This window comes from Arvicola amphibius, chromosome 1, assembly GCF_903992535.2.
Source record: "Arvicola amphibius chromosome 1, mArvAmp1.2, whole genome shotgun sequence".
Lineage (NCBI taxonomy): Eukaryota > Metazoa > Chordata > Mammalia > Rodentia > Cricetidae > Arvicola > Arvicola amphibius.
In genome coordinates this window covers 31,074,635-31,101,654 of record NC_052047.1, presented here as the reverse complement: position 1 = coordinate 31,101,654, position 27,020 = coordinate 31,074,635, and the positions used below count along the sequence as shown (strand labels likewise).

The window sequence follows — 27,020 nt, the reverse complement described above, 5'->3', positions numbered from 1 at the left end:
GCCCACCAGCGGAGTATTGCTGTCAAAATAGAGACTCAAGACTCCGTGCCTCCAGCATGATTCTGAGGTAGAGAAAAGCCTGCTTGGCTCTGTATGGAGGCGGTGGGATGATCACAAGGAAGGACTTAGAAATAAACTGAATAAAAAATATTTAGGATGCTGCTGTGTAGTTGTCAGGGGACCCGTGCTTATGATAGCGTGGGGACGAAGGGGAGGACAGCCCAGTACACATGCTGTAAACTAGCTCTGGGGAAATAACTGGGAGAGGAACCTTAGATGGACATGCCGTGATGACTAGAAAACTTACCAGCCAAAGGAGAGCCAGGACCAAAGAGCAGCTGCTTGTGTCGGAAATGCCCGAGCTGCTCAGTCCAGAGAGAGACGGTCATGATTTGCACGTCATAGGTTCTGTGTGCAGTTGATGCTATGTTAGAGTGCAGGCATGACTTTCCGAGAATAGCCTTAAGGGCTACAGGTGTTTATGTCTGTAGACTGTAGTCTAGTACATTTGATAAGTAAAGGAACTTCAAAATTTACAGTGTTCTCTTGAGCAGTGGACTTGGATGTGATCCATGGAGAAACAACTGAAGCCACGGATCTAACAAAAACAGTTAAAAAAGAAAACTTCGGAGCAAAATAAATTGGAGATTACAAAGGAGACATTTGAATAAATTATGCTTTTAAGGAGTTTCACGGTTGAAGGGAAAGGAAAATTCCTGATAACTATGCAAAACTGAGGTTTCTTGTTTGCTCTGTTTTAAAATTTGAATATATAAAATAGTGAAGTTTTGGGGATGGAAGAATTTCCCTGAGCTCTGTGGTTCTGAATAGTGTGAAAAGATACAGAACATCTCAAGGAGAGAAAATCCCAGGCCTCCCTGCTCTTTTTGGCCTTTAGATTTTGAGCCTTGCTTGAATCTAATGGGTTAATTCAGAGTGCCTGGGTTTTTCTTTTTAGCTTTTAAAGAGAAAACAGTACTTCCTCTTTTCAACATGTGTTACATAACTCAAGACTACCACAGCCAAATATTCACTATTATATGTTTAATAAGAAAATCTTATATTTATTCAAATACGATCCAAGTCAAATGTCCTGGATAGATATAAATACTTCATACTTGTTAGATTTTGATAATTCTCTGTCCTGTGACCGACCAGACCAGCTAATACCGACTTAGGCAAAAGAACAAAAGCCGTGCCTTGCTTCTTTTATTTCAGCTCTTGGAGTGTTCTGTACAAACCTCCTTGTGTGTGCTTGGCTTGCAGGGCTGCCAATTTATACTTCCTGTTCCTTGTGGTCCTGAACTGGGTGCCTTTGGTAGAAGCCTTCCAAAAGGAAATCACGATGCTGCCGCTGGTGGTGGTCCTCACAATTATTGCAATCAAGGATGGCTTGGAGGACTACCGGAAATACAAAATCGACAAGCAGATCAACAACTTAATAACCAAAGTCTACAGTAGGTAAGTGGGATGGCTGTGTCCCTAAGGAATACACTGTAGCATTTATAAGCATGTTAGTCTTTCCGCCCTTACGTATGATCAGGACACTTGTTGTGCTGCTGTTGTTACTGTTCTTTTCCCCCTCTCCTGATACCAGGGATTGAACCTAGGACTTCATAATCTTTTACATATTAGTCAAGTGTTCTACTGGTGAACTGCACTGCAGTTATTATTGATTATGCTTAACATTTCTTAACATTCTTGAGTGAATTTAGTTGAAATCTTAGAGGGGAAACACGAGCCACTGTCAACCAAGGACCTGACCAGAAAACCCTGCTGACTCAGTCATTGGAAACTGAAAGGATCTGCACAGGATTGAGAGCTGGGTGCAGGGACATAGCCCTATAATCTCAGCACTTGGGAGACTGAGACAAGATAGTTCCTAGCCTGGGTATGAGAACCACAGTGAAGTTCAAGAGAAAGAGAAAAACTTGAATAGATATGAAAAGTTGGATGGAACATGAGACGTCAATTATCTATGGAGTTATTATCTATGTCAATTATCTATGGAGGAAAGGGTTATGAAGTCAGAATAGAATTCTTTTTGTTCATAAAACCCAAGGCAACTATTGCAGCCATACCCGAGGCATCCACTGGAGAGAGTTTATTTGGTGAATTCAGTTATTGTGTAATGTCATTTGCAGTATGTCAAGAGAAAGTCCGTGTATCCAGGAGAGAACTCAGGTTAGGTGAGTGGAACCGTGATGCTGCTGATACGAGCTTCTACATGCTTCTTTTTAGATGTAAGTGAATCCTGAAAAAACAGCATGGCTCAGGGCAACTTGCGAGAATCATAATATTCTCTTATTGAGTATGAGATTCAAAGAAAAAGGCTCAGGGGAAGCTTGTTTGGAGATGTGGTATTCACGCTAACGTCTGCAAGATTGTGAATTCTGCTCATAATTAGGTTTCTTCAGTAGCTCTCACAATTCTTTACAGATCTATTGAAAAAAACAAGGAAAAGAATTTATTTTTCGTCATTGTAAGATGATGTGAGGTGATTTGAACAGTGAAAAAATTACTTCTATTTTTATGCTATTTATGAAGGAAACAAGAAGCTCTGATACATGCTATCAAATCCTAAAGTAGTTGTAGAGTCCAAGTCTGTGATTCTCAGTTGAAAGCCACAGAGCACCAATGCCATGAGTCACTCGGTAACCCTTGAGTCCCTAGGTAACCCTTGAGTCCCTAGGAAATGCCAGAGACAGGTGGCATGCTAGACCGCACTGACCTTTGGTCACTAGCTGGAAGATGGCCACATAGCGACAAAATCCAGGTTTTGTCATTTTTGAGATTAACCCGGTAACACCAAATTTGGCAAAGGGAGGACACTATATATGTGCACATGTGCGTAATATATGTGTGTGTAATCATTTTATGTACAGATTCTTCTAAGTGTAGATGCTTGTAGACTTTTACCACTATTATATAGTCAATAATATGTCTTTGATCTCTGTATTTTTCTAAACTGTTATTACCTTGATTTCTCCCACTTACTGGCTCTGTAGCCTTGGGCAGATTACACAAGCTAGCTAAATGGCCATTTTTATTTCATCATGAATATAAGGCTAAAGCAGCAAACACAGTGATGAGTGTATTTTAAGAGGCAAGTAGAGAGCAGCCGCTAGCATTATGATGGCAGATTAATGCCAGCTAGCAAGAGGGTTTCTTGACACATGGGCAAGTCATTTAATTAGCATGTGAGACGTTGTAATAACATTGCTCTGTTTCCTAGATACTAACTGCCCAATGGGAGACCTTGTTTAGCCTTTCCTCTGGGGTCCTTTTAGGTGGTTTGCATATACATTTAGTGATGAAATGCTCTATTCTAGTGTATTAATGCCCATTCTGTCACTTCATGGCTGCATTTTATAAGAGATCTGGGTAACTTTATATCTTTTTATCTATATTCCAAGCAATTTATTTCTACTCAGGGCTATGGAAGAAATAATGCTTATTATGTTTTCTTTCCCAAATTGTCTTTGGAACAATAGAGGTAAAAAGAAGTAAAAATAGGCTATGAAGCCATACCATGTTGATTTACGTATGCTAATTGAAATGTTCATGGAACATTAAAAAGATTATGGAAGCCAAAATATTTTGCAGAAAATTTAGGATAAAAGCAAAGGGGCTATTAAATGAAGCAAACTTTTAGAAGAGTGTTGACATTTCCAGGTGGAAAATTTGGTTCTTATTCATAACATCTGGCTTATCACAATGTAATTTATTTCTATGGTTAAATATCACATGCAAATAACATGGTCCCATGAGGACCCAGCTCTTACATGCAAAATACTTCCCAATAGCATCATGAATTGGGGAGCAGGTCTTCAATCCCTCGGCTTCAGGAGAACCATTTACCCACACAATAGGAAGGTTTAAACAAATCGTGGATACAATGCATGCCCTCCATGGCCCAGTTTATTTTCTGGCCTTTAGATATCACTAACAATGCTACATTCTTCCTTTCAACAGAGTTTATGTGATCACCCTGCTTGAAGGTCATCAGACCTCCTGATGAGCAAATGCCCTAAGTGTGTTGGTCCTTGGTAAACGACAACAGGGTCCCTTTGTAGATCGAATTAATATTCCTCCCTCTTTGAAATTTTCTTCTCCTTTGGTTTTTATGACATTACTTCCTCTTGGATGCCTTTTCCTTCCCTATCGTCTTAAAGACTTTGCCCATAGGGATGCTTGTATCCTTCCTTGCCTGTTGCCATTTGCCCTTTATGTACCTCAGGCTTCTACATCCTTGTCTTTACACAAAACAACTGCGTTAGAAGCTTACACTAGCTGCACAACTCAACTACCTCATTCATGTCACGTAAAAACTTTTTGAAATGCATTTGCTGTCTCACCTCAGATGTTATTAGTTGTTCCAAAATCTGGGATATGGTGACAGGCACCGTCTATCACCCCATCATGCCAATGAAGAACCATTCTGTCATCTTTGAAGTAGCTTACATGTAGAACAAGACAGGAAATGGCTCTCTGCTATCTAATTATGTCTTCATTTAATCTTTTACTCATTTGTCCGGCTACCGCCTTAATTCTGAGCCTTCCCATCCGTCCTTTGAATTATTTCAAGCAACTTTCCATTTGTCTCCTGTCTACTCTAACCACTCACTAGGCTGCTGCTCAATAGTCCATTACTCTGCTACAGAAATGAGCATACAAAAGTAGGGACACACCTTTTTGTGAACTTTAGTAACTCCATTTTCTGTAGAATGAAATTTCTAGAATACCTAGTAATACCTTTCCTAGGTATGTGTGGCATATAGAACTAAGCTTTCAAAGTATAATCTCTACTTACTTTTTTTAATCTTCTGTTACTTCCCTTCTTGGAAGAATTCAGTAGTATGCATAGACACTAGGGAGATTTTGAAAAGCAAAACAAAAATAAAATAAAATATGGATTTGCCATTTTCTATAGACTACAAAATTCTTAAGATAATCAAAGATTTCTCCCAGTTAGATTTGATATTGTGTATTAGGTACTTATTTACTTATCTACATTTACTCAACCCTTCAAATTAAGCATTTCTTTACATAGCAGATGTAGTTTGTATGACAGAGACTATTAAGTAATCTAGGCAGCATTTCCATTTAATATAATTTAATCTGACTTTTAATATGTCGTAAAACTTAGGTTATAAGTAACTCCGAGGAGTCTAGGGAGTGAGTACAAATTCTATCTCCATAAATATAGCAGAAAGTAACTTGCTTTGCAATTATTTGCTTACTTATTTTTGAGGCCTTAGCCTCTTGAATGTTGGGGTTGCAGTGTGTGCCAAAATGCCTAGTGTGCACTTTAGAAGGGATAAAATTTACAGTTTTTTCTTGTAGGGATCAGACGCTGCAGCCTCAGGAGTAAACTCCTCTGTCAGTGTTTGGGACAAGGGTGGGGACAGAGGAGACTTGCAGAGATGCCCAAGTCCCTCATATGATATGTTGCATGATATGATATAATATGTCGGCTTTTATCTTTCACATGTTCTCTGTGCACTTTAATTCATCTTTAGCATACTCACAGTACTGACACAAGGCAAAAGTGATGTCAATAGTTAAGTGCGTTTCTTTAGGAAATGATAGCAGGAAGAAAAGTCTGTATGTGTTTAGTACGTGTTTTTCTTTTCAAATATTTTCAAATTGCAATTGCTGGAATCCTCACATAGAGAGTCTATGGACATGGAAGGCTGCTTTTGTTTCTATTAGGTGAGAATCAGAGGTGATACCATGGTAGAACCATTTAAAAAAAAATCATGTGTAGGTATTGCATTTCATTAGGTTTTCCTTAATTATCCAGCATAGGTGTGTGCCACAGGGCTCTCTGATGTCAGACAACGAGTCTTGTCACCCCTTCAGGTCCTTGATACCTGATCTCAGAATCACATGCAAGAACTGTTCTACATATGAATATATTCGTGTAATGTTCATTGTAATTCTGTTCTAGACTTGTATTCACACAGTGAAAGGGTTCGACATCCCACAGTGGGGGGGAGAAAGAGCTGAAAGAATAGCTTTAAGGAACTTAATAACTACATTTTCCCAATGCGGTGTCTATGAAATTTTGGCCTTACCAATTTTGTAGTGTCATCCTTTAGCATTTAATACACAAAAATCCATAAGTCCCCCACAAAGATTTTAAGAAATGATTATGTTTCTTCTTACTATTTTTTCTATCTTTATTATCCCCCCGGTTCGATTTCAGGAAAGAAAGAAAGTACATTGACTGTTGCTGGAAAAACGTCACTGTGGGGGACTTCATTCGCCTCTCGTGTAACGAGATCATCCCTGCAGACATGGTCTTACTCTCTTCCACAGACCCTGATGGCATCTGTCACATCGAGACTTCTGGCCTTGACGGAGAGAGCAATTTAAAGCAGCGGCAGGTGGTGCGTGGGTATGCGGACCAGGTAAAAAGTGTCTTCCCCGCCGGAGTTATGGGCATCCTTCTTCCTCAGGAAAGGTCCGGGCTCATTTTCATGGGCTAGATAAAGAGATTTTTAATTTAATTTTTACCACTGGCAAAATAGAATTGCAGAAGGCTTAATTCATTTTCAGATATCAGTGGACGGACGTGTATTATGTTTTACAGATAATAGGATAAAAATGACGTTGGCACTCACACACTTGGGTCTGCAATCAGATTGTGTGGCACTGCTAATGAGAAACCCAGCAGAGTTCATTTGCAGTAGAAATGATCACCTGCTAAGTTCATTTTCTTACTCTTAGGGTTTTATATTATGTCTTTTCACTATTTTTCCTAAAATGTCTAATTACCTATATTCCTAAGTTTAAAAAATTATGGTTTCTCACGCCACAAACTTCTAGGCTGTTCATCTTCTGTAACAAGGGAAAGCAGACTGACACAGATTTGAATAATTAAATTTTTGCTCTACCACTGATTTGTATCTTTTATTCACAAGCTAATGATCTTGTGAAGTTATTCAAATATATTATGGCTGAGTTTCCTCATATTAACATGGAGATAATGTGTCTTTACTAACATCATTGTTTGACTCATGCGAAAAGCATACTCATAGCTAAGTATCACTTTCCTGTCTCTATGTTTGGAAGCACTTGAGATAAAGTATTGACAGGTTTCTGACCTGCCAGGTCCTGCAGCTGTTCAGGCCCAAAGAAACACACAGAGGCCTACATTAATCATAAACTGGTTGACCTATTAGCTCAGGCTTCTTATTAACTCTTACATCCTACATTAACCCATAATTCTTGTCTGTGTAAGCCATGTGGCTTGGTCCCATTTATCAGCAAGGCATTTTCATCTTGCTTCCTGTGTGTCTGGGTTACAACTGCATACTGACCCTTTCCTCTTCCAAGAATTCTCTTGTTCTGGTTGCCCTGCCTATAATTCCTGCCTGGCTATTTTCCAATCAGCATTTTATTAAAGCAAAGTCTTTACAGGGTACAATACCATTGTCCCAAAGCACTCCCCCCACTTTTTCAAAACAAGAACTCTGAATTGAATCTTCTTTGTTTAGCTTTTTTTCTGACCATTATCCATAACAACTTGTAACCAACATTCTAAACAAAGCCAAACATTCATAATCCATGTTTAGGGAACGTGGGCATAGTTTTCTAGGCTACTTCCTGCTGACTGAGGGTACTGATAATATTATGGAGACCTAAAAAAATTTAGGATTATGGTCAAGTCCTGACTGGAATATTCTGTGAGGCTTGATCATCTCAGCCAGCAGTCTTGAAGCTTTTCTGGATATAGAACTCAGAGGAAACTCCAACAGAGGTCGTCTGAAATGTTGGATCATCTGGGCCATCCATTCCAATCGTAGATTTTTCAGGATGTCTTCCTTGATCAAACCTGATTTTTCTTAACCCATAATGAACCCACAGCTTCTCATTTCCTGTAGAAGAAGCGGCGGGGCTGTGTCCCACCACCCGGCTAGCTTTACACCTGAAATAATTACACGGAAACTGTATTCATTTTAAATACTGCTTGGCCCATTAGTTTTAGCCTCTTATTGGTTAATTCTCACATCTTGCTTTAACCCATATTTAGTAATCTGTGTAGCACCACGAGGTGGTCGCTTACCAGGAGAGATCTTAACCTGCATCTGTCTTGGAGAGGAGAAGCATGGCGACTGCCTATGGCGACTGCCTGAAGCGTCTGCCTTCTCTCTCCCAGAATTCTGTTCTGTCTGCTCTGCCAACCTAATTTTCTGTCCTATTAAAGGGCCAAGGCAGTTTCTTTATTAACCAATAAAAGTAACACATAGACACTCCTCCATCAATTTCTTATGCGAACAAAAGCAAAACCTCTTTTCTCAAGTAACATGTCTTTTGACTTAAATTTTCAAAATATATATGTTGGATTAATCCAGCAGCATTTATAATCAAATATCTTTTAGCAGCTTTTGCTCCTTCCTCAGCCATCAAACAATTTAAAGACAACACAATAACATACAATATCCAGATTCTCTGTGTATTTTTCATCTTTACATGGCTTTATTTTAAACTCTATTTCTTTTATTTTTATTTTTAATCTTTGGCTTTTTGAGACAGGGCTTCTCTGTGTATCTTTGGCTGTCCTGGAACTCTATAGACCAGGCTGTCCTTGAGCTCATAGAGATCTGCCTGCCTCTGCCTCTCAAGTGCTGGGATTAAAGGTGTATGCCACCACACCCAACTTCTCTTCCTTCCTTCCTTCCTTCCTTCCTTTCTTTCTTTTTTCTTTTTTTAAAGGAATTTTTCCTTTTTCTTTTCTCTCCTAAGCCTACATATATTTTTAAACACACTGTATACCATTTAGAGGTTTTCTTTTGTTTGAATCTATCTTTACTGTATATCTCTCTTTTTCTGACCACATGAGTCTTTAATTTGCTTAGCAATATGGCTAGGATTAGAGCCATATTGATGGGTAGATCTACCCCATTCCTTAGCTTTCTGAGAGTCTAGCCTCATGGTGGAGGTACTGGTGGGAGCCAGGTTTATTGCCACAACTTTGAGAAGTTTCAAGGTCCTGACACCACCAAGAAGCATGTTGTCGGCTATTCAGAAACACCATTTAAGTGTTTCATTAGAGAGCCTCTTAAAAGAGCTGCAAGGTTTTTGCAGCTAAATCTGAGTCCGGAAGCCTCTCTTAAAGGAGACATGCTTGCCTCTAGCAAACAGAGCCCACCTGAGAAAATTCTGCTACCAAGAAGCCATGCTTAACTTTATTCTTTTTTGTTTAGAATTACTTCCCAAGCTCTCTCAGGTTTTATGTGGATTTAGTTATCCACATTGGCACCATTTGTTGACAGTAGTTTCTGTCCCACCTGGTCCCACAACCATTCAGTCCCCCAAAAACACACAGAGGCCCTACATTAATCATAAGCTGGTTGACCTATTAGCTCAGGCTTCTTATTAACTCTTACATCCTACATTAACCCATAATTCTTGTCTGTGTAAGCCACATGACTTGGTAACTTTTATCAGCAAGGCATTCTCATCTTTCTTCCTCTGCGTCTGGGTTACGACTGCAGACTAAGCCTTTCCTCTTCCCAGAAATCTCTTGTTCTGGTTACCTTGCCTATACTTCCTTCCTGACTATTGGCCAATCAGCATTTTATTAAAGCAATACAAGTGTCAAATCCTTACAGGGTACAAGATCATTGTCCCACAGCAATAAAGGAATTGAAAATTTAATGGTCTTTATTTAAACCTGAAGTGCTAATAATCTGGAATTTCTTCATCTTATATACATAAATAAAACTGTATTAGCGTTCTAGAGCCTTAGCATTTCATTGCATAGATGGACCCCTCTTTCCATCTATTGGATCTTCATGCAGATTCCTCTGTGGTTTAGCTGCTTCTGAACTCCCTGTCTTTGAAACTTTTATAACCAACCCTATGCCCATGATTTGACAACACCTTGCACAACTTAGAATTCTATTACAGCATTAAATGTGTGTTAAGCTGCTAACAGGCACACTTTGGGTTCAATTCTGCATGAGCACAGTCACTTCCTTTGTAATTTGCAGCTTGTTTTGAGAACTTGAACAAATTATGGGGTCCTCTGTATCTCCTTGGCTGTGCTTAGGCTGGATTGTAATGCACCAGCCTCTTGGGACTGTGAAAAATAAATTAGTTAATATATTTAATATATATAATATAGAGTCTAGTACATCAAAAAAATTCAATAGGTATTATTAACAAATCAAATCATGTGTTTCATGTTTTCCATGTTTACTACAGTGATATAAAAATATTACTTCAAAGCAGTGCGGTGGTGGTACACGCCTTTAATCCCAGCACTCGGGAGGCAGAGGCAGGCGGATCTCTGAGTTCGAGGCCAGCCTGGTCTACAAGAGCTAGTTCCAGGACAGGCTCTAGAAACTACAGGGAAACCCTGTCTCGAAAAACCAAAAAAAAAAAAAAAAATTACTCCAACAGCTACAGCTGAGCTTGCTCTCTCTGAGAAGATAGATATTCTGTAGCCCGGGCCAGCATGAACTTCACTACATAATAGTCCCAGCTGCTTTTAAACACATAGCGAAACTCCTGCCTCAACATCATATGTTCTAGAATTACATCATGAGCTACCATGCCAGTGATCTTCATAAAGCCATGTCTTCCAGACTTGATTTTTAGTCATGTTGCCTGCATCCCCACTGGTTTTATAACAGAATAATAAAGTACCTGTTTGTTCCATGAGGAAATTTTGTGAGATATTATATCCTGCTTATTGGGGAATTTTGTTCATGAGCTTTGGCTAAGATCGAATGCTTATATACTCCAAGGTATTGCCAACATGCTCTGAATATAGCCAACCATCAGATGATAGAAAACAACAACAAAATTTTTCCATACCCTGTTGACTCTGATGTTTGCTGCATGAGTGGAAGCTCTGATACCGAGCCATGCGTGTACACATAACTTGCACCACATGATGGATCTGAAAAAGTTCCTTCTGTTTCTGTGGATACCATTTGAGCATCCCAAGGTCATTCCCATCCCTTTATGGATCCCATAATTATGTCTGTATTTTCTTCATTTTTAACTCTTTTAAATCTAGGAAATCTACAACATATACTCTGAGGCAAAAAAAATGCCTTAATTACTATATGTATTAAGAATTGACCAAATTAATACAATGTTTAAATACTGAGATTTAATCGTGAATTCTTTCTCTTTTTTTCATGATGTTGGCAAAATATTTTTAGGACTCTGAAGTTGATCCTGAGAAGTTTTCCAGTAGGATAGAATGTGAAAGTCCAAACAATGACCTCAGCAGATTCCGAGGCTTTCTGTGAGTGCTGTGTAACTTACCTTTTAGGCACAATGTCTTTGTGTATTTATGTTCAAAGTAAATCATTAAAGGCTGCAAGTATGGCCATCATTAATTTGATATACCTAAGTAATCTAATAAATGCTCATTTCCATGATAATAAAACAATCTAAACAATAAAACCCTCTAAAAGTATTCCTATAATCTCTTCCAGTGATATAAGAATGTTGGGGGGGGGGGGCACTACATAACTTAGACTGGCCTTGAATTTACTATGCAGTCATGGCTTGCCTTGAATTTGTTGCTCTTCCATCTCATCTTTTTGAGATGACAGATATGCATCACCATGCCAAACATAGTGAGCTCCATATTAAACCCAGGAGATGTTGCAGTTAGGAAAGGAGAGTTTCTGTGTCTGCAAATGATATCCTAGGATGGTCTGTTCCTGCCGTGAGAATTAGAAGAGCAGCTGTGCACTTCCGGCAGGAACGAGTTAATCACTGATTGGGAAGCTTGACTTAGAGCGTGGGAAGTCATAGCAGAGGTCATTTCCAATGCTTGTAGTGCCATCTTCAACCCTTTGCAAAGACACCTGTAGTTTGCGGCTTTTCCCAGTTTCAAACTTGGCTTTCAGCACTTAGATGTTTTATTACTTTGAGCCAATTAATATTCATTAACTTAATTTTTATAAAGATTTATTTACTTATTTATTGTGTATACAGTATTCTGCCTACATGCATGCCTGCAGGCCAGAAGAGGGCACAGACCTCATTACAGATGGTTGTAAGCCACCATGTGGTTGCTGGGATTTGAACTCAGGACCTTTAGATGAGCAGGCGGTGCTCTTAACCTCTGAGCCACCTTTCCAGCCCTTAACTTAATGTTTTTTAAAAAAAAATGTTAGACATAATTCTTGAGGAAAATTTGCCACCTAATTTCCTGTTTTTAAGACATAAATTTTCCTGATCCCATTTCCTGGATGTCTAGAGTTGAGTTAGGCTAGGTTCAGGGATGCCTCTTGAGTTGATCTCTTTGCACAGATCCCGGGTAAAATAAAGACTGTAAAACTGAGAGCGAGAAAGCCTGCCTGTCTTCCTCTTTCTTCACAAGTGAAGCCTGTTGGGGTTTCACTTACCTTCTTCCCAGTTCCAGAGAGTCAGGGTGCTAGTTTTGTTGGCAGTGTTTATTTGTAAGAAACAACAAGAGCTTAAAGACTAGTGGTTATTGCTTAGAAAACCTAATGATAAAAATCTAAACCTAATGATAACATTAAGCTGACACTTTCACAGTGATTTCTGCTTGTTTTTGTAAATATTTCACTGGTTTTTGCCCCGTGCTCTTATTGCCACTGTACGTTAGCCCAGTTATTGCTTCGATCATTTTGTAACTGATTGTCACACACATTGCCAAATGCGTGAAAGTGGAAGGAAAAGTGCCACGAACACCAGGTTCACAGTGCGGTGATGAACACCAGGTTCACAGTGCGGTGATGAACACCAGGTTCACAGTGCAGTGATGAACACCAGGTTCACAGTGCAGTGATGAACACCAGGTTCACAGTGCGGTGATGAACACCAGGTTCACAGTGCGGTGAACACCAGGTTCACAGTGCGGTGAACACCAGGTTCACAGTGCAGTGATGAACACCAGGTTCACAGTGCAGTGATGAACACCAGGTTCACAGTGCGGTGAACACCAGGTTCACAGTGCAGTGATGAACACCAGGTTCACAGTGCAGTGATGAACACCAGGTTCACAGTGCAGTGATGAACACCAGGTTCACAGTGCAGTGATGAACACCAGGTTCACAGTGCGGTGAACACCAGGTTCACAGTGCGGTGGTGAACACCAGGTTCACAGTGCGGAGATGAAGCCCCTGCCACATTTGGGTTTGGCCAATTGTGTCCTTCTAGTGAAATTTGCCTTGTTTTTCTGGACCTTTTATTTTGTCAGCTGTCGCTAGGTATTTTTATAATCTGTTGAACGAATCAGATTCAGTCTCTAAGACTAGCAAGATGTACACACACACACACACACACACATGCATGCACACACACACATATGCACGTGTACACACACACATACAAACAAAATATCATTTATGATTCTAGAGGTATCCCAGAGCCTCAGAAGCCACAGACTTAAGGTTGCAATTCTCTGATATAGAACCTGGGGCCTTCACTTCCTTTCCTGTAACTTGGAAGCCTGTGATGTCCCCCTATCCCATTATCAAAGGAGTCAGCCTTCACCTGTGATTATACAGTTTCCCATGGGTCTTTCATCTAATGCCTTAAGTAGCCACCATTTGCCAGTGCCCAGCAGGATGCTTAATTTCAGCCAAATCAAAGCTACTACTGTTCTCAATCAGGACTGTCTCCCTTACCAGTGATTAAGTTCTCAAATGCAGTGTGCCCTGAAAAAGCAGGATCTTTATTGCGAGTATTTTTGAGTTCTTTCAATAAGGGACTGTGACAGATAGCAACTTTTAGAAGTAATGGGGATTTGCAATTTGTTGACACTTTCTCCTACCCACAGTAGGTTAACTACAGCAGCAAAAGCAAATGGGCTTGAAACTTGAAGCCTTTCCTCTGAGCTGTCAAACTTACCACACGGGGTATAGAACCTTCAGGATAAAGGCTGATGTTTTACCTCCCTCCCTTTGCCATTTTAAAATAAATCTATTTGCTGCCTTTCTTACAGAGAACACTCCAACAAAGAACGGGTGGGCCTCAGCAAAGAGAATTTATTGCTAAGAGGATGTACCATTCGGAACACAGAGGCCGTTGTGGGCCTCGTGGTCTATGCAGGTTCGTTCTCTGCCGTCCTTTATCACGTCCTCCTCTCTGCACCTTATGTGTCTGCATGTTTCGTTTACTCAAAATGGAACCCACGGAAGGGAACTTGTGCCCCGAGGAACTTAACCACAGATCCTGGTTTTCCTAAATCAACGCAGGGAGTGACGAAATGTTACACAGCCGTATTTGGTTAAACTGTCAGCCAGAGAGATGTTTAACCACGATGCTTTCTTCCCTGCTTTTGCTTTGCACATTTTCAGACTGACTATTCTTTCCGTGCAGGTCATGAGACCAAAGCGATGCTAAACAACAGTGGACCACGGTATAAGCGTAGTAAATTAGAGAGAAGAGCCAATACAGACGTCCTCTGGTGTGTCCTGCTTCTGGTCGTAATGTGCTTAACGGGTGCACTTGGTGGGTAAAATTCAATTATCTGTTCATATCTTGTCAGTATCATCTGATGCAGTTTTATTTTTTCCAAAATAATATCTTATGTTCGGTTTTGGTAAGAGATTTTTATTTGTTAATTTTTCCTACATGTTTTCTTCTCCCATCCTTTAGCTTGACAAACACTGCTGGTGAGTGTATCCTCTTCCTCTTTGCCACAGTACTGGGAAGAGATTAAGAGGGAGCGTCAAGGATGAGAGACTGTGTAGCCCTTTGCATTTGAGCTTGTTATAGAGAACAAACAATGAGTGTTCGAAGCATGGACTCTCAGCTGTTTCTCTTGAGGGGTGTGGCTCTCCGTTTGCATACGCTCTGTAGCATCCTCTTGGTGTCTGTGTACTTTTTAAAGGTCACGGAATATGGCTGAGCAGGTATGAAAACATGCTCTTCTTTAACATCCCCGAGCCGGATGGGCGTGTCGCGTCACCTGTGTTGACAGGATTCTACGTGTTCTGGACCATGATCATCTTGCTGCAGGTAATTTCGGCCACACTTAACAGAGAAATTTTATATCTCCGCTCCTTATCCAGCCCTCGTCACCTCCTGTCGCTGACTTTAACTTTCTTAAATTGTTTGTGCTTTACTAGGTCTTGATTCCCATTTCTCTCTACGTGTCCATTGAAATCGTGAAGCTGGGACAGATCTATTTTATTCAAAGTGATGTAGATTTCTACAATGAGAAAATGGATTCTACCATTCAGTGCCGAGCTCTGAACATCACCGAGGATCTTGGGCAGATCCAGTATCTCTTCTCTGATAAGACAGGAACCCTCACTGAAAATAAGATGGTTTTCCGAAGGTGTAGTGTAGCCGGATTTGACTACTGCCATGAAGAAAACGGTGAGTGTGGGATTTCTACAGAAACTACCTCTAACTTTCCCCCAGCTGCTTAAATCCCTAATAATTCTTTCAAGAAAATGCCAAGTTTAAGCATTGGGTAAGGAACTCCCCATACTGGACTTTATGCTGCATACAGTGGTTCTCAACCTGTGGGTCGTGACCCCATTGGAAGTTGAATGACCTTTTCTCAGGGGGTAACAGTTGCAAAATTTCAGTATAATGTGGCAATTAAAATAATTTTATGGTCGGGGTCACCATAACATGAGAAACTCTAAAAGGACTGCAGCATTAGGAAGGCTGAGAACCTCTGTTTTAGAAGTTAGTAGATTCTTTTTTTTTCTTTTTATTTTTTATTTATTTTATTTTTTTCCCCAGACATTTTCTGATGCCCCAAAAGTTAATTTCTCACCCACACTTATTAATCCATCCTGTGATGCTCATACACATCTCAAGAGATTTCACACTTAATGTTGCTGATTTAGGTTTTTAATTTGCTTTGAAGACTCTAAGTGAAAGTTAGTAGATTCTAAGTGACATATTACACCGTGACACACGTTAGATGCTGAAGGGACGGATACGAAGCAGTGCAGTAATGGATGCTCAATTTCTGTTTCGGTTGACACTCTGTCTTCCTCAGTGCAGGTGTACACACACACACATACACACACACACACACATACACACACATACACACAAACACACACATACACACAAACACACACAAACATACACACATGAACACACATACACAAACACAAAAACACACACACAAACACACATACACACACAAACACATACACACATACACACACATACACACAAACACACACATACACACAAACACACACAAACATACACACATGAACACACATACACAAACACAAAAACACACACACAAACACACATACACACACAAACACATACACACATACACAAACACACACACAAACACATACACACAAACACACATACACATACACACACATACACACATACAAACACACATACACACACAAACACACACATATATACACACACACATACACACACACACAGGCATGGGGGATAAATGGATTTGGGAAAAGGGCCGATTCTGCCTAGAGTATAGTTTAAGACATAATATTTTCACTGAAATGAAAGCTATTAACAGTACCTGGTTTTCTATGGCCAGTGTTTCAGGATTTTCTAGCCAAAGAATTGCCTAGGAGATAATTCTGTAAAGAATACTGCTGCGTGGAGATAACCCCTTCACACATACAAATGATTTGAGCACATCTGACAGTACTATGGTGTGTTTCAGAACCTGCCAACTTGGCAGTGTGACCCACGTCCTGCCATCGTCAGCGGCACCAGCAGCACCTGGGCTGTATTAGGAATGATGGAGCTGTGATTAAAATCTCATCTTAACAGAATTCTCACATGATTAGTATGCTTATCAAAATTAAAATGTGACATCTGAAAAGAAAAGAAAGCTACTCCTACTTTTAAGAGAGAGACTATTGAAAAATATCATTTAAGAAATAAACTTGTCACATTGGGATAGTTAAACACCAAACTGTTGCAAGGATGTTATAGAGGGTTCAGTGTGTCATCACGCCATTTGTCCTGTTGACATGGGTCAGGACATGCCTTTGGTAAGTGCTGAACTGGTATCAATATATCATCATTACCTGAAATTCATGTTCTGAAAGTACCTTTCGTTTTCATTTGCGGCTCTGTGGTCCCTGGATGACACCCGGAATGTCAGTAACAGCCATCATTTAGGCTGATGTACACTCGACATTTTCTAGAGACTTTCTGTCTTTGAATGAACTTACCCATTTTGACAGGCACTGTTCTGGGATTTGGTAGACTGTCCCTCAATTTGGGATTGTCTGGCAAGTGCCTTTATGATGTACAGTTTGTAAATGTGTCGCTCTGTGGAGGCACCAAAGAACACTTTCCAAGAATAACAAATTTGCAGTCAAGCTTCTTAAGCCTGAACCCTGTTTCTGCCACCTGCAAAGTGTGTGTACTTGAGCAAGACACGCAACTTCCCCAAGCCTCAGGGAGAGAGAAGGTCCATTATAACATCCATCTTCATTAGGATAATTGTGCAGAAATTGACAGAGCATGGCACAGATAAAGGCCTTATATATAAGTTGCCATTATTGTTATTTTTCATCGTTGTTTTGAAAATAAGAACCAGGTCTGCCATTTAAGTAGCTCATGGTCCAGTGTGGGAGACAGATGTGTAATTGTAGTTATGAAAATATCATGTTAATTATCACGTTTATGTTGATATTCCTGAGTCTTGGAGATGGCCCAGTTATTAAAATGTCTGCAGTGGATGCATGAGGACTTGATTTTAAATCCCTAGCACCCAATGAAAACTATGTGATTCATGTACCTGTGACTTCACCACTGGAGGTGCAAAGAAGGGCTTTCCTGCACCCTTGGTGCTCACTGGCCAACGGGCCATCCAAATCAATCAACTCCAGCTTCAGTGAGATACACTGCCTCAGAAACTAAAGTGGTTTCCTCTGGCTTCCACAATACACATATGCATACATGTATTATTGAATATGCATACGTGCATATTCAAACATACACACTTGCATGAATATGTACATATCATATACCACACATGCACGGAAATATTTGTTCCAAATTTGGTTTGACGTTCAGACAGCCAGGTAGTTCTGGAGATCAATTTTGCCCTGATGTAATTTCACATATTAAAGGCAGGACATCAGACCTCCCTGGAATGCAATCTATGGAGAAGTAGTTCAGAGCAGATGTTGGGGTATCAGTTATATGTGGATGATGTGGTTGGAGGACAGTTGGCTGAATGCGCTGTTTGCAAGTGGGTGAAAGATGGGATGCCATGCGTGGCTGAGAAAAGTTTATTGTGAATGCTTTGAAGGAAGGTGTGCAGATGATGTGCGGAGGAAAGCTCTTAGAACATGCTGTGTTTGGCCTTGTGTCAGCCCTTTGAAGAGCATGTTATAAATTACAACAAGCTAATTTTTCCATAATCTCAGACCTACTTCATTCAGATATCAAGTCAATGCAAGTAGTAGGCTATAAATAGATTTTGGATCATTTTTGAAGGAAATAGCAAAAGAAAACAGTGATTAAGTAAGGAAAAAGAATAAGAGATAATTTATTTAATGCAGGACCTACCTTTAAATATAGAGAATAATAACAGACTCTGACTCCTGTGTAAGTCAGAAAACGAGTTCTTGACCCATTCTGAGACTTTCAGAGAATCAAAGCAGAAGCTTCTCTATGAGAAGGATTTATTGTTTTTATGATTGTTATCATTTGGGTATATTTTACTTATTGATATGAAATAAACCTTGGCTTTTCACAGCCATCTTTGATATAAATTTCTCTGGGCCTGGAGATTTAGCTCTGAATGATTTTTCTGAATCATACTGTAATTTTCTTGACCTGTATGTTTCTAGAACTTTCCACAAAATGAATAAAGGTTTAGTCATTCTGCCTGTTACGTTCTATCATCGAAATTTTACTTATTGCGCAAGTTTGTCCTACAAATAGCTGAGCTACTTGATGTCATACTAATTACACAACCATGTGATCCTCATTTCCCCATTGATGGCTCAGAGGAATCTCATGAGCCCATTAATGAGAATTTTGAGGCATTTTAGTTGTTTAAAAATGACATCCCATTGCCAACAAATTTCTTGAAGTATTTGAAGTTTTATCAATCTCAACACCATTCCCTATAATATGTCGATATCTAACCTCTGAGTGCCAGTAGTCATTGCCAAAATTGCCACCAGGAACCTATTTACCCACAAACCCCCCCCCCCCCCAAAAAAAAAAATCAACGACAACACGACAAAAACGATTCAACTTCTGTTTAGAGTTAAGGAACCGTGGTGTAGGGATACTGCTGTTGGCTTTAGAAGCAAGAAGACTAAATTTAAACCCCAGCTCTACCTCTAAGCAGCTGTTTAACCCTGTTTGGAATATTTAGTCTCTCTGTTTGGTTTACTCAGCTGCAAAAGGAACAACAATAGTTCCTGGCAGATAAAAGTATTTTGAAGATGAAAATGAGTGCGCGCGCGCGCGCGCGTGTGTGTGTGTGTGTGTGTGTGTGTGTGTGTGTGTGTGACTTTGATGAAAAAATACTTCAATACCCATAAGTCCCTACCCATAACTTTCCCTTAATACATAATTTATGTGCCTATTCATCCATTATTCATTTACCACATACTTGTTTAAGATTAAAAAAACAACCTTGATGAGAGATTGACATTGTGTTAACTTGGCCACACTCACGCATATGGCTATATTTAGAAACACGATAGCATTAGCTCACAGAATCTTGGCTATGGTGATCTTAAGACCAATCTAATCTGTTTTGGTGAGATGACAAATAAGGTTGATTTATTTTCTTATAAAATGTGAGTGTTGAGCCAGGTTCAAGCCTGGTCTACAGACTAGTTCCAGGACAGCCAGGGCCACATAGAAAAAAAAAAAAAAAAACCTGTCTCAAAAACCAAATAAAATAATAAGATAAAATGGAGGTGTAGTAGTTCCTACTCAGAGGAATGTCGTAATGATTCAGTGAAGCAAAGGCCTGGTATATGTTGTCCTTCAGCCCCGGAAAACTACAGATGTCCAGTGAGTAGTCTGGATGGGAGCTAATGGGTTCATCTGCACTAGAGGGCTTCGGAGAGAGTCAGAGTTTACAAGTCATGACTGTAAGCTCAGCACTTCAGAAGTGGAGGGAAGAGGACCAGGCCTTCAAGGCCGTCCTTGGCTGCATGCTGAGTATCCCGTGTTTCAGGAGACTTTGCCTCAACAAGCAAACAACAGAAAGGGAAAAAGAAGAAAACAAGCGACAATATTGCTTCTTAGCCTTTCCATTCCCTTAACAATATGGCAAAATTATTGCAATAAATAAAACGTAGAAACACTGTATAAAACAATTTGCCCCAATCTATATCTTATTCAGTAGCTGGACTTAGGCCAAATAGACTCTGCCACCAACACTAAGAGTATGTTCTCACTGTCTGTTCCTCTGATGCAGTCTTAATAATAAGTGAGAATAAGAAGTCTGTTCTCGCAGGTCTTCTAAGGCAAAAAGTCATCAGGAATATAAAAATAGATCAGTAGTGATCAGGACCTGGCAGACAGTCAGAATAAAGTGTGTCATATCAGGACTGGATGGCTACTTTGGACTGCGTGCCTAGGCAGGACCTTTGAAAGAGGGACGTTAGAGTCTAACATCTGAATGACAAAATCTTGGTGTTTGGGGCAATGGATTTCCAGTCCCAGGGAGCAACTCTTAGAGGCCCTGTAGAGAGCTACATTTTCAGAGTAAGCCTGTGTGAGTCTGAATTAGACTAAGGATGTAGAGCAGTGTTTCCCAGCCTTCCCAGTGCTGTGACCCTTCATGCAGTTCCTCCTGCTGTGGTGACTCCTAACTGTAAAATTATTTTCATTGCTACTTTATAACTGTAATTTTGCTACTATAATGAATCCTAGTGTAAATACCTGTGCTTTCTGATGATCCTTTGGGGGTTGCGACCCACAGGTTGAGAACCGCTGATGTAGAAGCGGGAGGGAGGTAAAGGTCACGTTAGGTTGTTTAAGGCAGGATACAGAGCCCAGTTTCTGCTGAGGGCATCCCGAGGCCATTGGAAAGTGTTTTTACTGGATGTGATCTCATCCGCTTTATCCGTAGGAAGGTCACTCTAGCTGCCGTTTGAGGATTGGATTTCAGAGGGGCAGAGAGACTAGTTTTGAGGCATTGCACTAATTCAGTTAAAAGATGATGGAAACAGGGAGAAGTCTGGACACCCAGGATAGGTTTGTGTATGACAGACATGTGCTGACAAGCCTCTGGATACGAGGAAGAAGGGAGGGGTCCTGAGTCATTTATGTGTGGTTCAGTGGATTTGCTGTAAATGTGAGAATTAAGGTGATGTCAGGTAGCTGCAGTGTCTTGGGTTGTAAAGGGCTAATAATACATAGTGAACAAATGTACTGTCAAGAATGGATTGTTCAAGTTTTTGGCTACCATATCGACAGGACCGTACTGTTGTACAAAGGTGAGGAGAGAGAGGAAAGAGAAAAGGCTGAAGAGGAAGTGGAAATAGCTCAGCTCCACCCAGGAGGAGCTGAAGACTGCTGTTACTTATTTATTAATTTTTCCTTAAGTATTTCTTGAGTATCTGTGAGCAACTGCATTGGACTCTCGGGATATATTAACAAAACATGAGTTTCTCCGACCATTTTAAGGTCTATATTTTGTGGGGTGAAATTAAAAATAAAAGCAAAAGTGTATAGTGGGCAATAATAGCAAGAATAGAGTCAATAGTAAATATAGGGCTCTACCTGAGAAATCTTTGCTATTGAGGAAGATGGACTCAAGGGAGGTCAAGGCATACATCACACCAGTGTCAGTCTTCTAGAAGAGCCTTATGATAACCATCTGCAGGTGTCATGTGGAGAGCTGAATTCACGAGTCTGGATTCCAATGAGAGGCCAGGGTTGAAGATGCAGGTCCTTCTCGTTAGGGTCACTCTTGCTGTGACGAAACACAATGACTAAAGCAAGCTGGAGAGGAAAGAGCTTGTTCAGCTTATGCTTCCCCATCCCAGCTCATCACCACAGGGAGTCAGGACAGGAGCTCAAGCAGGGTGGGAGCCTGGAGGCAGGCGCTGGTGCAGAAGCCGTGGAGGAGTCCTGTTTGCTGACTTGCTCAGCTTGCTTTCTTAAAGAACCCAGGACCACCAGCCCAGGGGTGGCACCACCCATCATGGGCTGGGTTCTTCCTTATTAATCACTAATTAAGAAAATACCCTCCAGGCTTGCCTACAGCCTGGTCTTATGGAGGTGATTTCTCAATTAGGGTTTATTCCTCTCTGATGGCTCCAGCTTGTGTCAAGGTGACATAAAACTAACCAGTACACAGGTTTCTAGGCTGCACACAAAGGAATTCCATTTCAAAGATCAGGCCATATGAGAATGCCTAGAAGAGGTGTGTGGATGGGGAAAAGCAGGCAGTCCTGCGACTTGCCAGTCACTGAGGGATGAGAAGAAAGGTAGGTGGAGACTGGATATAGCAGAGCATCTTAGTTAGGGTTTCTATTGCTGTGAAGAGACACAATGACCACCACAACTCTTATAAAGGAAAACATTTCATTTGGATGGCTCACAGTTCAGAGGTTCAGTCCATTATCATCATGGCAGGACATGGCAGCGTGCAGGCAGACACGGTGCTGGAGAAGGAGCTGAGAGTTCTACATCTTGCAGGCAATTAAGAACTCAACTGAGACACTGGGCAAAACTTAAACAAAAAAGACCTCAAAGCCGGCCTCCACAGTGACAAACTTCCTCTAACAAGGCAATACCTACGCTAAAAAGCCAGACAGACCTCCTGGTTGTCACGATCGCTGAGTGGTCTAAGGCCCCAGACTCAAAGCCACACCTCTCAATAATGCTACTCCCTATGGACTTATGGGAGCCAATTACATTCAAACCACCACACATAGTGTTAGAATACTTGACTAGGATGCTTGAGGTTCTAAGTTCAATGCCCAACCCAACAAAAAGGCAACAAACTCTATCTGAGGGCTGGGGGATAGTTTAGTCTATAAAACCCTTGGCTTGCAAGCATGGAGTCCTGGGTTTAATCCCCAGAATCCACATTGTGAAAAGTAGCCATGGTGGTGTCCCCTTGTAATCCCACCACTGAGGAGGTGGAAACAGGCAGATCCTGGAGCTTGCTGGCCGAGCGTTCTACCTTCCATGGTGAATTCTAAGCCAGTGATCACAAAACACAAAGGAAGAAACATAAAACAAGGAATCCTGAGAAACAATACTCAAAATTCTCTGTCCTTCACATACCTTCACATACATGTACACACATATGTACCCCTACACATCCACATATGTGTGAAGGCACACATAGACAAAGTAAAATAAAATAAACATGTATGAAAGACAGCTGGGAAAACTAAACAGCTAGTGCTACCAGTGTAAGAGAGGAAACAGGTAAGGATGGTGCTAGAAACCCAGAGTTATTTCTAGAAGGAGTCGACTATTATTAAGGGTTCAAATGGGATAAGAACACACATGCACATATATGTGTATATATATATATACATACATATACCAGGCTTGGCAAAATGGAGCTTACAGGTGACCTTGAGAAGAGATCAATAAAGTTTTTAGGACAGGAAGTCCTGAAATTGGTTGAGGAGAGATTGGCGTATGTGAAAGATAAATGTGAAAAGAAAGCCCTTGAGGACCCAGAGGGCAGGATCCAAATCATAAGTGGTGGGCTTGGCATTTGAAACAAGGAGTTCTGCATCACAGTAGGGTAGCAGACAGAACGTGAATAGAGCTGCAGACAAGATGCTAGACCTAGGCCATTGTGTCTTCATTTCCCAATAAGGGTGAGTATATTGACTATAGATTCTCATGGGGAGAATTTGGAGGCCAGGAGAGACAAAAGATTGTGTCAATAGCTCAGGAACTACCTTCCATATTCAGCCTGCTAGTTCTTCTCGATGGTGACCCAGTGTGAATTTTATTCTACAGCCAAGAGGCTCGAGTCCTACCAGGAAGCTGGCTTTGAAGAGGACGAATGCGCAGACACTCTCAGTGGCTCCATCAGCAACATGGCAAAGCCCAGAGCCCGGGGCTGCAGGACAGTCCCCAGGGGGCCTTTGGGAAGCAAGCCTTCAACTCATCTGTCCGGGAGTGCTACTGCCCTAGGAAGCGGAGAAGGACCTGGGGAAGTGCCTCATTCCAGACAGGCTGCTTTCAGTAGCCCCATTGTAAGTGTGGCAACACCACCTCATCCTGAACAGAACAGAGCCCTGGTTAGAATATCCCAAACAGCACTGCTTTTCTTGGTCTAGAAAAGAGGTGACATCAGTACAGTTCAGCGTGATGATAACAAAAAAAGCTTTAAAAAAATAATACGAATTTGAGATTTGTTGCATAATTCGGTGTTGAGAAGTCAGGTAGAATTTCTGAAAAAATGTAATATTTCTCATCAGGGCTGGTCCTATCAGAAGGCTACCCTGACTTAAGAATAATGACTGACTGAAAGACCTACCAGTATTTAACCAGAATTATCTTGGAGACAAGTATGCTTGACTAATTAGGAGGTCTTTTGGTGTCTTTTTTTCTCACTGTTGTAAAATCTTCCTCTACATTCCTCCCAGACTTCCTCATCCCTTGCTCCACAAGGGGCAGAGCTCTTTAAGGGGTCTGTGTCTCGGGGCAACTCTTCAGAACTGACTAGTCACCCCCATTAACACACCCATTTTACTGCAGGAGAAAGTAGAAGACCGTGTAGAACCTGGGAAGCAGAAAAGACGCTTGTGTAAAAGAATTAGAACTCAACACTTTCACTGGATTTAAGATGACCTCTCTAAAATGTTCCCTGCCTTCTCAGCCTTTCAGAGTCCATTAACACCTGTGTTTAACCAAGATGGCAGCATAAAAAGAGTAGAGCAGCTTTGGGGCCCCCTTGGGTTGCTACAGTACAGTCATGGCCTGACTTTCATGACATAGCCTTGACATAAGTAGGCCCCGGGTGTCTGACTTGACCTGAGTTCTTCAGGGCATCTCTAGGCTCTTCGCCAACTTGCCGTGAAATGTGCAATATGCAGTAATGACATGTGCACCTCCGACTCAATTCTGTGGCACTAAAGACATAACACCCCTAACAGTACAACTTCCTATGTAGCAGTCTGTTCTGAAACATCTATGCTTAATTTTTTTTTCCTTTCCAGATTTTGAAAGGCAGTTGACAAGTAATATGCATGTCCTTTTTTCTGTACTCATTTTAAGCTTATGCCTGAAAGAAATGTATATGTATATATATTCTCTTTTCTCTACAATATTATCTTTCTTTAGTCATCGACTGAACTAGTACATGTTCTACACATTTGGAGGTAAATACGCTTTAACCACATCTAGTTGGTGGTAGACCACTGCTGGCATCAAGGTGGGGCTGCCTGGACCCTCTTCTGGTTCCTGAGCAGGCATCATCCTTCTCTCAGAACAAAGAGGTACTTTGTTCTGGAAGCCATTGTGCCTTTTTCTGTGCCATCTCCCCTGCCTGAGATATAGTCTCTCCTCTCTTTATTGAATCTGATGAAACATTAAGCGCAGCCACTGATACCTGTACCGAAGGCTTCTCAAAAGAGTTGTCCCACTGTCGCTTTGTCGGCATAACATTGGCCTTATTTCTGTGCCTGACACTGTACCAGTAGCACCTTGAGAGCAAGGACTTTTTAACATTTGAATCCTAACACGTAGCTCAGTGCCTGCCACATTCATTCTCAAAACAATAATTTGGAAGGTTGTTGAATGAGTCTGATTTCCAGAATCGGTCTTCCCATTCGTTTGGTTAGTTCCACTCGCCCCATCGTCCAGTGTCCTGTGTCCTCTTAATTATTTGGAAGTTCCAGGGTTGCTTTTGTTCTGTGTCTTGCAAAGCTGCACTCCTACACATACGATAAAGTGATCATGTTCTCCCACGAACCATGACTCTCTCTCTCACACTCTTGAGTCTTAAGTCTTATAAGCTGGGCTTAATATTTTGAGAAATCTATATAACCTTTGACCTGAAAAGCCACTGTACAAATTTCTTCTGCATTGGCTCCAGAAACCCATCCATGAGGCCTAAGCTAGGAGCACCTTTGTGTGCCAAGTACCTAGAAAACAGTTGTACGGTAGTGCCCCCAGGAGGGTGGTAGGCAAACTACACAGGGCACATCACATCCTCAGAACTGCTGGATCAAGGAGTTTATATAGAGGAAAAATCCCCAGTGTGTGGCCTTTGTATTTTTCCTTCAGGTGTATGGTATTTAGGAGTCAGAAGAGTCCAAGAGAAGCCTTGTGTATTCACAAAATCTGAAGTAACCTAAGTAGAATCACAGTCCTTGGGAAATGAAATCAAACATTAGGAGAGGAGGACTAGAGAGGAGTGGGGACAGCTTCACAACGGCCTTGTCAGCTCTGTCACCCAGTAGAACATTTTTTCCATCACTAAAACGCGGGTGTTTAGAAATTTGTAGAGACTATTAAGTACTGTTACTCTTGATTTTAAAGCAGGCAACATTTAAATTATGTTGAAGCCATATGAAAGCTTCAGCAAACAGGGAGGAGAGCAAAGAGCAGAGTCTAGCTGGATTGTGCATATTTAACTTGGATCCAAATAGGGGAGAAAAATAATGAAAGGGGGAAAAAAGCCTGAAATAGACTTTCTTCAGCCATGTAGAAGTGGGGGTTCTGATAATGAACATGAACTTGGAGTGATCAGTTTTATCACACACGGTGGCGGCAGAGCTGTGACACCCACTATGAAACCAGCAAGGCTTTGCTGATGGTGCAGAAGAGTGATTCTCAACCTGTGGGTCGCGACCCCCTACCTCCCTTTCATAGGGGTCATATATCAGATAGCCCGCATATCAGATATTTACATTATGGGTCATAATTAGCAAAACTACAGTTACAAAGTAGCAACAAAATGATTTATGGTTGGGAGTCTCTACAGCATGAGGAACTGTATAAAGGGTCCCAGCATTAGGAAGGTTGAGAACGCCAGGCATAGGAGCAGTCTGTGCCATGCTGTGTTTTCTGCGATCTAATCGTGAGTGGAAGTGTTCTCTGAATATTAACCAGGTGCCTGGTCGAGACCACGT

At 41.0% G+C, this 27,020-nt stretch overlaps 1 protein-coding gene across 1 annotated transcript in view; it reads left to right on the top strand.

Annotated features, from left to right (window-relative positions):
- Atp10d (ATPase phospholipid transporting 10D (putative)) overlaps positions 1-27,020 on the top strand; it is a 96,328-nt gene that overhangs the window by 31,321 nt on the left and 37,987 nt on the right. Inside the window, exons 3-10 of the mRNA XM_038330770.1 lie at positions 1,267-1,461; positions 6,212-6,416; positions 11,187-11,272; positions 13,952-14,058; positions 14,329-14,460; positions 14,843-14,970; positions 15,081-15,333; positions 23,899-24,137. Of these exons, the coding sequence (XP_038186698.1) occupies positions 1,267-1,461; positions 6,212-6,416; positions 11,187-11,272; positions 13,952-14,058; positions 14,329-14,460; positions 14,843-14,970; positions 15,081-15,333; positions 23,899-24,137 (1,345 nt within the window). The remainder of the gene's footprint in view (positions 1-1,266; positions 1,462-6,211; positions 6,417-11,186; positions 11,273-13,951; positions 14,059-14,328; positions 14,461-14,842; positions 14,971-15,080; positions 15,334-23,898; positions 24,138-27,020) is intronic.